At 39.8% G+C, this 13,250-nt stretch overlaps 1 protein-coding gene across 4 annotated transcripts in view; it reads right to left on the reverse strand.

The window, feature by feature from the left end:
- Positions 1-231: 231 nt before the first annotated feature.
- Positions 232-13,250, reverse strand: part of Cpeb4 (cytoplasmic polyadenylation element binding protein 4) — a 60,446-nt gene continuing 47,427 nt past the window's right edge. For 2 of the 4 annotated variants that reach the window (XM_036195778.1, XM_036195776.1), the window contains 7 exons: positions 13,215-13,238; positions 11,440-11,613; positions 7,345-7,434; positions 6,646-6,764; positions 4,856-4,970; positions 2,459-2,640; positions 232-1,298 (listed from right to left, as the gene is read on the reverse strand). In XM_036195778.1, coding sequence (XP_036051671.1) covers positions 1,071-1,298; positions 2,459-2,640; positions 4,856-4,970; positions 6,646-6,764; positions 7,345-7,434; positions 11,440-11,613; positions 13,215-13,238 — 932 coding nt within the window. In that variant the 3' untranslated portion in view covers positions 232-1,070. The remainder of the gene's footprint in view (positions 1,299-2,458; positions 2,641-4,855; positions 4,971-6,645; positions 6,765-7,344; positions 7,435-11,439; positions 11,614-13,214; positions 13,239-13,250) is intronic. The other 2 variants (XM_036195779.1, XM_036195777.1) reach the window with 1 other exon arrangement.

Genomic DNA, 13,250 nt, shown 5'->3' on the forward strand with positions numbered 1-13,250 from the left:
TGGAAAACAAAGCCAATGGGCAGCCAATTTGTATGCTGTTTTTATCTTCCAGTTTTGGCTACAAGTATAGTGTAACACAAAGTCAAAAACTCTGTCCTTGAGGTATGTCTAGATACGCTGTTTTCAATGTCAAAATGGAGAGCAAAGGCTGACAGCTGATGACGTAGTAAATTAGGCTATAGAGTTTCTATAGAGCAAAAAAAAAAAAAAAAAAAAAAAAAAACCCCAAAAACCAAAAACCAAATGTATGCATTTGTTCTTCTTTCCCTACCAGCTATCATTAATTCTAGCTTTGGTAGGTTTCCTGGGGCTGTGACTAGGAAGTCAGATAAGTAAATAAATGCACTCCCCTCAGTAGTAAAGTCACCCAATTCTTACATTCAGAATTTTAAGAATTACTTCAAAGAAAACAAACTCAGCTCTGCCTGCTTTATTTTTTTTCTGATGTATGATGCATTTGAGGCATGATCATACCATACTCCGCCTCAAAGCCCTTCCAGTTACACTGCTCAATCTTGCTCATCATTTGCTTGTTCTGACATACTCTTTCCTGTTAGTAACTGCTAACTTCCTCCGTTGCTGTTAAGAAGGAACAAGGATAGAAGAGATAAGGAAGAAAAGAAAGGAAAGGAAACGGCAAGAGCACTTCCCTGGGGGAGACTGTCAGAATAGACAATAGTGTTACTGTTGGTGGTTATCTCAATAAAGTATTCTTATATGTTATATCATTACCAGCAATTAAAAACTCAAAATATTGTCTCATTTCTCTGTTAATATTTCTCTCCTCTAAGAGAATGCTGCAGCAAGTTTGGATCCTCTTGGCCTCCAGCAAAATAAGAGAATGAAACCTTGCATGCAGCATGATGGCAATGTGGAAAGAGTTTAAACACACTGTTTGTAGTGACACGAGAGTCTACAAAATACCTATGTTGTAGGTTGTTCTTTTCATTCTACTACTGTTAGTTACACACTGCTACACAGGACATGCCAGCGTGAAGAGGCTGAGGAAGGGTCGGAATTAACAGAAGAGGGCACTTCGTCTGCAAACGAGCTCTGCAGCCATTCATTCTTCAGTTCCAGCGGAATGAAATATGCCGAGGGCGGTCACCACCTTCCTTCACCAGGGGCTTGTGGAATTCCCTGCCAGCACGAGAGTGAATAGCAGCCCAGCAATATTCACAGTAATACTGCAGACAGGTAACGTTAGCACAGAAAAATGGAGCAAATTTCCCCCCGCAACGAGCCCCCTGACATTCATCACACAGCTGGTCATCCAAGACATATGGCTTAACCTCCACCTGCAATGGAGAGATAAAAGGGAGTTGGCATTTCAGACCATGTGCAAGCACACTTTTATCCTGTGCCTCAACCCCACCTGTGCCAAGGTATCAACAGGGAAGGGCAGCAATGACTTACTGAAATGAAGACCGTCCATTTTATCCTAAGTTGTTTATATCTATATTTACATGCTTGTCTTATTCAAATAAACTTTCAAACAAAAGAGCAAAAGAAGAATTTTATTAGAAATCATAAAGTAAGTAAAACCAACTGTTTAGAGCATTATGAGATTAAACTCTCAGGAGGTTTTCCTCAGAAACCCTTGTTTTAGTTAGTGGATCTAGATTTTTTTTTATCATTACTGGAATTATAATGTAAACAAAACCATCTTCCACAAAATAGCATACAGTAAGGGTTAGTGGGCAAGAAGATGCCTGCTTTCTGCTTCATGAACTTCTCAGAGGTTGCCAAGCCTGGCTGGTGGGACTCTGGTGAAGCACGATATCACTGTGGTCCTCACAGCCTAAAACCTCACTTTGTTCTTTGTTGATGAGAGTGGTTTACTTGAATCTAAAGGTGAGAGGGGATTTTACAGAACTGGGCCTGTTCCAGCATTCAGCCATCCCACGTCAAGCCTCTCAAGCATTAGAATAACCTGTTGTTAACTCACTGGCTACAGCGAGATTGGCAGACTCCTGGATGGAACTCCCTAGCACTTGGAAGATGAGGAAGGGCAGTTAGCCTTTAATCCTTGGACTCTGTAGAGGACCTAGAGAGGGACTGAACACTGACCCAGGGAGTTCCCAAGGGAGGACCAAACCTAAGCATTTTTAATTGTAAACCCCAACTCTGAAACTCACACTGACAGGGAAGTATGAAAGAAGAGCAAGAGGCATGCGACTGTGCTACAGCAAATCCTGCCCGTCACCTACAGCTATAGCCCGAGCTTCCTCTTTCTTTATACCAGCGAACGACCACTGACATAGAATAGACAATAGGCATAACCCACCACTGACTTGTTTTTACAGCTCAGACTGAGACTAGCACAATAAAATCACCAATGAAGACTTCAAAGTGTAGTGTCACGATGTTGGATATCAACGCCAGTGCATATCAAACCCAGTCTTATGTTAGATGGTACACCATTTCTAGAACTTTCCAAACACAGTCCAGGACTTACCCGTTTATCTATCTCTCCATGCTGTAGCTGAACAAAGCGGGCACTGATAGCAGCTATGTAACTCTGTTGATTAGAAAATGCGACTCGTCCAGCTCCTTTTGGGTATTTGAGCTCAGGGTCAGTATCAATCCCAGCGTAGCAGACACCTCCATACAGCCGATCCATTATCATTGCAAGCTCCACTACAGAGAGAGCAGAGATACTTACAATCGGGAACACTTATCTGGCTCACACCTAGTTTCCTCAAAACAAAGTTATGTGGCCTCTGAGTTTGCATCATTATAGTCATTATTAAAATCAAATTATTATAATAATTTTTTTTGCTGGGTAAGTATTTATTCACCCAGTAAGCTGGTTGATTTACAATGTGCCCTCTTAATTTTCATAACTTATGAAACAGGCAGTAATTTTCTGAGAAAACTGAGGCTCCAAGTCTGTCACAGGTGACAGGGCCAGGCCTGGCACCTACGTTTGTCTGCTCTAGGCTGCACTGCTGTCATATCTGTACTGGTTAGCAAGGTATTGGTTACTATAAATTGAACATTAGAAAATTAACTGGTAGATTCTTTGGGAGCCCTTTAGACCCCCTCACCATCAAAGTCTGGTACCTTTGCTTATATCTAGTTATTCACTAGCACATCTTGCATTGGCTGCTCTTTCAGAGGAACTGTGTTTGATTCCCAGCACCCACATGACAACTCACAACTGTCTGTAACTCCAGACCCAGGGGGTTCAATACTCTCTTCTTCCTCTGGGGGCACTGTACACACATGGTACACAGACATAGGTGCAGACAAAACACCCATACACATAAGATAAAAATAAAGTCTAAAAAAAAGAGTTTGAACACAGGAGAGACAGCACTTCTGCCAGACGTGACTAGGGAATGAAAATCTCAGTGCAGGCTCGAGGAGACCTCCCTGTGCATCACTGATCAATGACATCCAGCGGTCCACTAAACAGCACAGATTGTCGTCACTGTCGTCTTGGGTTGTCCACCATAACTAGACTGCTAAAGAAAAACAACATACTGACTAGTTTTCATAGTGCCAGAAGGTGCTATGAAGGCCAATGTGAGAAAAAGCCATCTATGGTATCACACAGCAATGACCTCTGGATGCTACTATACCGTAACCTGACAGGTAGTGTGTGCTCACTGGTGCTCAGTTGTAGCACAAGGGTAACCAACTGCTTTTGGATTGGATTTGAGGCCTTCTCCACAGGAGGGAATCCATGCCTGGTACTATAAACCTCAGCAAATGCCCATGGCTTGGGAGGCCATAGGCCCAAGAGGGAACCCGCCACTGTTGTCTTGCTAAGTGTCAAACTGTCTCCCAAAAGTTTGTTTATTCACATGGATTAGTGTTGCCCTCAACTTAGCCAGAGAAGCTAGGCTCTTTGGTGGGTAGCAGTCAATGTGAGACTCATAACTGGTTAAAGTAAGGAGAATAAGTGACTACTGAGTGCTCAGTCCTAACTGAGACATCTCACCAACTGTCCCCACAATGCTCAGAGGACATCCCAGAAGGGGGTAGAAAGAATGGAGAACAGGAGGATGGGAGGAGCACTGTGCAGTGCTGTCTCCTGACAGGACATGGCCACTGCCCTTGTGAACTCACTGCAGCTGAGGCCATCTGTACAAGGTCAGGCCACTGCAGCCAGCATTCTAGCAGCAGCACCAGGTAGACTCCACAGGTGGCAAAAAATGCCAAAAAAACAAAAAAAAAAAAAACAAAAAAAAAACAGGGAAAGGACATGGAGGCGGAGGTGCCTGGGGAGCCGGGGTGGATGTAATCAAGGCATAGTGTTCGAAACTGTAGAGAATAGTAAGAGATACTCCAGTTCTAAAACTTGAACTAGTGAATGCAGCTTCTCCATGACATTTCAAAAACACGAAACTACATTTTTCTTTACTTTGCTCTTACTTATGCTCTTAAACCTCAAGTTATTTATGTAATTTAGGATGCAATTTCACTATAGTGATTAGTCTTAAAACATGCTGGACTGAAGTTGTATTTGGGGCTCGGTAAACAGCTGCTGAGAAACCGAGGACTTGGGAAGTGACTGTACATCTCAATACAAGGGGCTTTGGGATTCAAGATAAATCCTACAGTGCTACACCTAAGCACTCTGTGTCAGTTCTTTCACTTAGTCCCCAACTACAGAGCACACACCCTTTTGATTTCATTTTTACAGATGAGAAAATTGATGAAGAAATTTACATAATTTGTTCAAGGTTGCTCAACTATTAGTAGGAAACAGAACACATTAATTCTAACCCAAACATTTGGATTCTAGAACTCTCCCTCTTGCACATTAACTCAAAGCTCATGGAGTATTTCAGCTGGAAATCACACATGTGCTAATGATATAGGGATTTTGTCTGTTTAACTATACCAGCTCGTAATGGTCGAGGAACACCACCAACAAATATTGTTTTTCGTGGGTCAAGTGGCTGTGAACCATCCATCACAAAGTCACTGTCACTGAGATTCCAGGGTCGAATCTGCACCTAAGGAGTGTGTAAACCAAAATCTCATATGAAAAAAACGTTCAAAATTATTGCAGAGTATTTTACAATAACCTATTTCATCACAAATCAATAAAGCTGTAAAAACTAAAAGGCTTAAAATCTGCCTTCCCTGCCCTGTTTACTTACTATCAGCCAAATCCCTTAACACACCCATACATCTTTAATTATCTACAAGTCAACTACCTGTTTTTCAGTTTACAGGATCTCTATTTTACCTATCCTTACAAGATCTACATAATTTAAATTTAAATAAAATAGGTCTCAGCACATTTCCAGGAAATGCAAACTTACTATTGATACTAATGAATCTGTTACATTGTTTCAAAAACTATTTCAAAGTAAATATATTGCTAATATTTGCAGAATTTTTAAAAGATTTATTTATTGGGGTGCTGGGAACTGAACCAGGTCCTCTTCAAAGGTAGAAAGTGCATTTAACCACTGAGCACTTTGATAAACACTTTAGTGCCCATTAGCCCAATCAAGAATAATGTACCTAAGCCAGGTCTGGTTGTGCAGTCTTGTATGCCCTTCCCCAACCCCTCCTCTGCCCTTCCCCCTCATCCTTGTCTCTATTTAAACCTTCCCACTTATAGCCTAGAAGGTGCTTTGTAGGCTGCTGGGGAAGAAAAGTCATCGACAGTCTTATCCAGCTGTGTACCCTGTGAGCTAATAACAACCAGACTGGCAGATTTGCCCATTGGTACAATAGTGGCATGAATGTTATGGGAGTAACCAACAGCTTTCTATTGGACTTATGCCCTACTTCAGAAGACAGAATTCAGGTCTGATACCATTAACTGGGCCAAGAAACTGTAGTTGGGTAGGTCACTGGCTCTAGAGGAGAACCAACTATTATTTTGTTAAAAGAACATAGCATCAAAATGACTTCTAAATATTTATCCTTCTACCCAGAGATTAAGCACATCTCATTGCTCATCAGATAAGTTTCTTTATGCAGTGGATGGTGGTTAATACACAGACTCACAACTGGTCAAAGTACACAGATCATGCGACTGTGGAGTGTTCTCTTAAATGGGACATCTGTCTCACACTCCCTCATCCAAAAGGCTCAGAAACATTGAGGAAGAGGGAATGGAAGACTGTAAGAGCTGAGGTTTGGGAGGATGCTGAAAAATAATGTCTTCACCAACTTGAAGCAGCCGTGGTTGCCTGCATAAGATCAAGCCAGTCACAACTTGGGCAGATGCTCACAGGGCCCATCCATAATGCTTTTGGCAGGTGGTGGCTGCTAGGGGAGGGACAGTCAGTTTTCTTCAGTACTGCAGCGCCCATAGTTGGTTGACCATGCTCTAGAGGATGATTCCACACCCATGTACATATATATATGGAGAGCACTAATTGGACTCAATAAGTTATTAGGAGGAGGAAGAGGATGAAGGAGGGGGATGGGTGAGGAGGAGGAAGAGATGTTAGTTAGTTAGAAGGATGAAGTTGGATGTTTTCTAAAAGCTGGAGAGGGGATGGTAGGGAATCTAAATACACTGTATTCATGTATGAAATTACCAAAGAATACATATTAAGACTTGTTATATTCTATTTTCAAATATATAAATTGAAGTAGAAAACATAGTAAGAAAGCAGATGAATGGAAACATAAACAAAAGGCAATTTTATGCTAAGCTAAACTTACTGGTTTATCCTTGATGGTTGGACTTGATACACACAGGTAGAGTTTTCCATCTTCTTCAATGCACGCATCAATGAGAGCCTGGACAGAACTTTCATCTTGAAACAGCAGAAATGCATAGCCTGGTGGGGGTGGGGAGCATAAAGTAAGACATACAGGCTTTCCTGTCTTTGTCAAACATAGGATAAAAAGCTTAAAGTAAAATTAAGGAAGGAAAAAAGAATAGAAAAATACAAAAAAATTAAAACAACATTCCTACTAAAAGTCTGAAATATCAATAATACTCATTTTAGTAGTATCTTTTTTTAAAAACATTTCTCTCTCTCTCTCTCTCTCTGTGTGTGTGTGTGTGTGTGTGTGTGTGTGTGTGTGTGTGTGTGTGTGTGTCTAGATCATGCATGAAGGTCAAAGGTCAACTTGCAGGAGCTGGTTCTCCTTATTCACCAGAACCTTGGTTGTCAAGTGTGCCATAAATACTGAGTCTTCTCACCAGCTCTATTTGGTAGTATCTGGAAAAATATTGCAATGTGTATTTAAAACTGAATTAAAAGTATATTAGGTAGAAAATTTAAAAACACATTTAGAAAAATACAAATTTAACAATGAAAACTTTTGCCATGAAAGTAAATATTTATGAAAATGCTCACTGTTAGACAATCTGAGGATAAAATGTACTTCAATAATGGGAACCTCAAGAATTACCTTTGGGTGGAAAATAAGATTTGCTCTCTGCTTTATGGGGCCAATCCACGATCAAAGGGCCAAAGCGACGGAAGCTAGCTGTGATCTCCTCTAATGAAAGACGGAAAAAGTAGATTTAAATGTTATCAGTTTTAGCAGTTTTTTTAAATATGAAACCATTTTATTGCAATGAAGTCACAAAAAACCCTTCCAAAGCTAGAATATGGCCACTCAAACAAATATGTGCCCAGTTCCAGAGTCTGCACATCTCAGTAAACTTCTGCCCAGTCACAACACACATTGTGACACTGTGGAGCTTCACTTGGGGTTTCCAATTTTCACTATCAACTACATTTGTAATGTACTTATCCAGCACATAAGGAAAAGACAAGACACAAAAGGAAAAAGAAAGAAAATAAAACAAAGGTAAAACTAGAAAACATTAGCTATCTTCTTTCATGACTCATGTGCCCATTACCTATCTTTCCTCATCACCTGATATCACCCTTTCTTGCTGTCCTTTTTAATAAAAATCTATCTCCAACAGCAGTGTGAAAAGCTCCTGTATTACTTCATGTACTCATCATACTCACGATGATGAGTACATACTCAGCACATCTGCCTCAACTTCTTCCTTTTCTTCTTTCTCCCTCTAGTTAGATACATATATGAATCAATTTATCCATCCATTATCTTTTACTGACATTATGTTTTATAATTCCCAAATACTATTAGCTCAAAGCAAGGTTGCTTTCTTCTACACCTCTCTAAGTAGCCTCCACTGTCAAGAAATCAATACTGATCCAATTACTCTCTAGTGCTCAGACTTCTTTCCATAACCTAACAAAATCTTTTCCTTTATTATTGATCAAGAATCCCATCCAGAGCACATGCTGCATTAACTGCCATATCCCTGAAGCACTAGACTTTTTCAGCTCTCCCAGGCATTCTATATCAGCAGTTTTCAATCTGTGGGTCACAACCCCCAGGCTGAATAACCTTTTCACAGGGATCACTTAAGACCATCTGCATATCAGTTATTTACATTATGATTCATAACAGTAGCAAATTACAGTTATGAAGTAGCAACAAAAATTATTTTATGGTCGGGGTCACCACAATATGAGGAACAGTATTAAGGGGTTGTAGTATTAGGAAGGTTGAGAACCACTGTTCTATAGTATGCTGCTATGGAATAAATGTTGGTGCATTCCATATTGCAAATCTCTATGCTGAAATCAAATCCCCAGTGTGGTAAGAACTTAGAGGAGGAACCTTAGGTAGGTGACTGGGTTATGGGGTAAAGCCTCATCAATAGTATCAATTTAGCACCTTTATTCATATAAGAGGCCCATGAGAGGTCCTTTGCCACTTCTGTCATATGGGCTAACAATGATGGCTATTATCAAAAGGCTTATTGGGAAGCAGACACTTGAACAGGCAAGGAACCTCCTAGTGCTTTGACCTTGAGCTTCCCAAGGCCCAGAATGATGAAAAGTTCCTGGTGTTGATAAGCAACCTAGCCTGGGGTATTTCAGTCTAGCATTGCCCTTGTTTGGATTTGTATTCTGCTTCCTCATGACGAGTTTCATGCTGTGTGTACCAGATGCAAACACTACCAAATGATGCTGTGTCACTTCATCTTTTAATTAGACACAATTGATCTTGATCACTTGGTTTCTCTATCAAGGAGAAGCCATTTTCCTCTCTGTATTTGATTAGCACTTTGCAAGGACTACTGTGTTACCTACCAGCATTCTGCTTCATTTGTCATGACATCTATTAGAAGGCACCCACTGATACATATTTAACCACCATGATGGCTGCCAAATGTTGGTGACCTGTTCCCACTGTTCCTTCTACATTTGCTCATTAGTATCACACAGTATGGAAGAGCTCTGCTTTCTCTTCTAGTTATTTATTATATCCGTACACACCTATTTCACTCAACAGGTTATAATATTCCAGTTCTCTAATTATTTTGATTCTATCTACCTACCTATCTACCTACGTACCTTTCCCTGAGAGGGCGAGTGGGTGCTCCCAGGACCTTCTGACCTTTCCCTGTCATTTTAAAAAGCACTTCAACACTTTGTGGCTCAGGAAGATATTCCATTATATCTTGTTTTCCTGCCTCATCTCTAAATCATGTTAACATATGAAATGCTTTTTTATAAAGCAGTCTTGGTTCCCTTCAGCAGCAAAAAGAAAACTCCACATGATTATAACTAGAGAATATGAATTATTTCCAAATCTTCTTCAGTAGATAAAGATAGGAAATAAATGAATATACATGCAAACAAACATGTTTATAACTTTGATGTATTATAAAAGTCAACACACATATTTTGAGATTTCCAATGCAACTCCAACATCTCATGGGTTTGCCTAGCCTTGTTCTTCCCCTTAAGCTTCTTCCTCCAACTGTGAAACAGTGCAGTCTATTCTGTTATACCTGTTTCTGCACAACTTAGCTCAAACAAGACTGATTTGCAGGAGAATGCTGCTAGGCTAACTTGGAAGTTGTATGGTTCGTAAGAGATTTTTCTAAAAAAAAAAAAATAAATCTTTAAACAAAAAAAGAAAAAGAAAGAGATTTTTTTTTCCTGAGCAAGATGGTGATATAGAACTAACTATAATGCTTACCATGAAAGGAAAAGCTTTGGCTTATGTGATGCAAAACTGGAACCCTCTCAGCTCCAGCTTAAGAAAATCAAATCCAAATGTAACAACCAAGGCTCCCTTGCCAGAGAGAGGAGCCCAGCCTCGAGGGCTCCTGGCATCCTCTCAGGTGTTCAGTGGTCCATCTTTACTTGCCATATTTCCATGACTACTAGCTAGCATTTTAACTTTGTTCCTTTAGGGGCATTGTCACAGGACACTGGGCTACCTGACTAGTACTTGGGCTGTTCAAGTTGTATCCAAGTACTAATTCTGGTTTTGTTTCTGTTTCAGGTACAAAGCTTCTTCAATTTCAAATGATCTCCCTCTCATCCCATGTCCCAAAGAAATTCTGTAATTTTTATAGCACAATTCTCCAGAATACAATATTTTTCAAGCTCTGCATTCTGAGGATGATATGGAGAACGAATGTGAATGGAATTGAAATTTCAGCAGTTTTACCAAGATACTTAACAAGTGTGTTTGTTATAATCTTCAACCTTCTAGAAGCTTGATAAACTTGATCTCAGTCTAAGTGACAAATGACTAAATATTATTAGATCTTACAGACTTTTACAGAAATCAATTCTATTCTCTAGAACATGAATTGGTCTATTTCCATTTCCATTCAGAAAACCAAAACAAAAGAAACAGAAAGTATCCAAGGCTGTATGATTGCTGGATGGTCTGACACTGTGATTTTTATTAGGGTCACTGAAACCGAGAAGTAAACTCAATATTACTGGGTAACTAATCCCTCCAGGTCCTAACGATTCAGGTCTCAGCTCAAATACTGCTTCCTTAAAGTGGGTTTCCTTAGCCACCCAATCTAAGAAGACTCCTTGCATGCCAGACCCCCTAACACTGTTTGCTTTCAAACCCTGCTCTCTGATGCTTTCATACTTTCCATGCACCTTCTCCTATTAGAATGTAGATTCCTCAAATGGGCCTTCTGTCTTATTTGCTTCTATAAACAAGCTCAAGAATAGTGCAGCTGCTTAGAGAACATGTAAATGTGAAATTTAATCACTTTTAAGATTTTCTTTCTTGTAGTACAAGTATAGACATTTTTTAAAAGTTCATGCTTAATCTAAAATTTGAAAAAACAAAAGTAAGCAAAGAAAAACACCCCCCAAACCCAATAAAACTGGACAGAACAGAATAGGGCATTTAAACTCATGTTGTCCACAACAGAATCCTTGGGAAATCTTCTCTGAGGTCTTCCTCCTTCCATTGAATCTGGTCATTGCTTCAGCTCATCCCTACAGTCCTGCCTCTCTTCCGCCTGCAACTAATCTTATCGTATGATAGGATGACAGGACAAGAGAACGAGGGTGAGCAAGACTGAAGAGTCAGAGCCAGGTAAGACAAGGACCATAACAACAAACCGTAGGTACAACTTCCCCCTGGGCCACCATGTGGCATGCTGCTCCAAACAGTCCTTCCTGAATATACCTTCATCAATGTCAGGAGGCAATCCACCCACGAACACCTTGCGGGAATATCGTTCCACTCTCTCCCCATTCTGGTGAGTAAAGCAGTGAGGTGAACCCAGGCCACTATGAAGAGGTTGATCCCCACGGCCGTCATCCAGGAATCCATCTTCCATCGGAAAAAGTGAAGACTGACCTGAAACAGAAAGCAGAATAGAAAGCTAATAGAAAGGGCTCCTTGTCACTGATTACTACACACACCAAGGAAAAACATGAGTTGATAAAACTGCTGCTTTTATTTGCTCCCTACAGGATCACTAATGCTCTTGAATTGTTATCACCTTAAAGTCTACTGAATCAGAGAGACTGTAGTTGGTTAAACAGAGGGCTACTCAAGTATCCCACAGGAATCCAGAAGCTTCAGCACGTGAAATGGAAGCACAGTAGAAGAGAGCCCTCTTTTGAAAGCTGTTGGCAACAGACTGCACTGCCTTGGCAGTGCCCCATGGCAACCTACACAAGGACATGGAATATTAAATTTAGCTATAAAATGCTGGTCACATAAATTTCTTTAAATTGTACAGCTTCTGCACACTTTCCTAAGAATGTACTTAAATGAGCAAGTCAGTTTTAAGTGAGCACTCAGTTTACATTAACTAATAAGATATATCAAAGCCCACTTAATGTTGGTACCCAATTCAGCTTCTAGTCTTACAGCATTTAAGATCTGGAGGCATGTTTAAGACATATTAGCTGAGTGATTATCAGCTTACCAAAGATGTCATCTGTTTTGAGAAACTATTCTAGAAATTCCTGTCCTCTGGAATACATAGGAAAGCAGAAAAGACTAGAAATACCAATGTGCGTAAGTCTTCCCATACTCACCTGGCAGGAAAATAGAACTGTCTATAATATAAACAAAGCAGAGAGGTGCAGAGAACTGCAGTCTCTCAGGCTTGCCCCTGCTCAGGCTGCTATTAACTTCGAGGTGCTCTCTGAGGAACTGTCAACTGTACTCTAGAAATGATCTCAAGTCTCCTCCTTTACTGGTGCTCTGGCATGCCCTTTGGTGCCACAGTTGTAATTCCCATTCCTGAGCATAGACAACAGCGTCTCTGTCACAAATTCATCTTATGAGCTATTAGTAAATTATGATCCCAAATCGCTCTACAATTGGAGATTATTTTCTGAATGATCTTTTTTTTTAATCACATTTTAAATCTAAGTGATTTAATGGTCTTATTCTCTTATAAATTAGCAAAGTATTACAGACAAGAAAATTAAGTTTAGTTGGGAACTTCTAGGAAATGAGTCTTTAAAATTCCTATTCTTTCTTGAGCATTTGTAGAACTATTCATTTATTCAGTTCATCATATTTTAAACTAAATAAATACACCATGTTTACTTAGTAAAAGAAGCTCATGTAAGTTGCTTAAGTATAAATGACTCTCCAATTAGAGATATTTTTTTAGACAAGTCTAGCTTTTAATGAATCAAATCTTTAAAAAAATTCTTAAATTCTTCTAAGGAATTAAAAAAGATAAATCTTTAGCTACAAGTCAGCTAAATATCTAATACAAAGAATTCAATCCCCGCCCCACCATTTAGGTAATTTGTCCAGCTCTTTAAGTTTCCTCAATTAGAATGTCTACAGCTCCAACTACAACACAGAGATTCTATAAAGGTCAAACCCATACACTGCCCTTCACTCCTTCCCCTCAGAGATTATAAACTGGGTAAACCCAAGTCCTCTCCATATAGAACTGTACATTCAAAAGTGAGAAACATTGATGTTACCTCTCCTTCGCCCATAAGTCCTTGCTGCATGTCAAA

The sequence above is a fragment of the Onychomys torridus genome, chromosome 8, assembly GCF_903995425.1.
Source record: "Onychomys torridus chromosome 8, mOncTor1.1, whole genome shotgun sequence".
Taxonomy (NCBI): domain Eukaryota; kingdom Metazoa; phylum Chordata; class Mammalia; order Rodentia; family Cricetidae; genus Onychomys; species Onychomys torridus.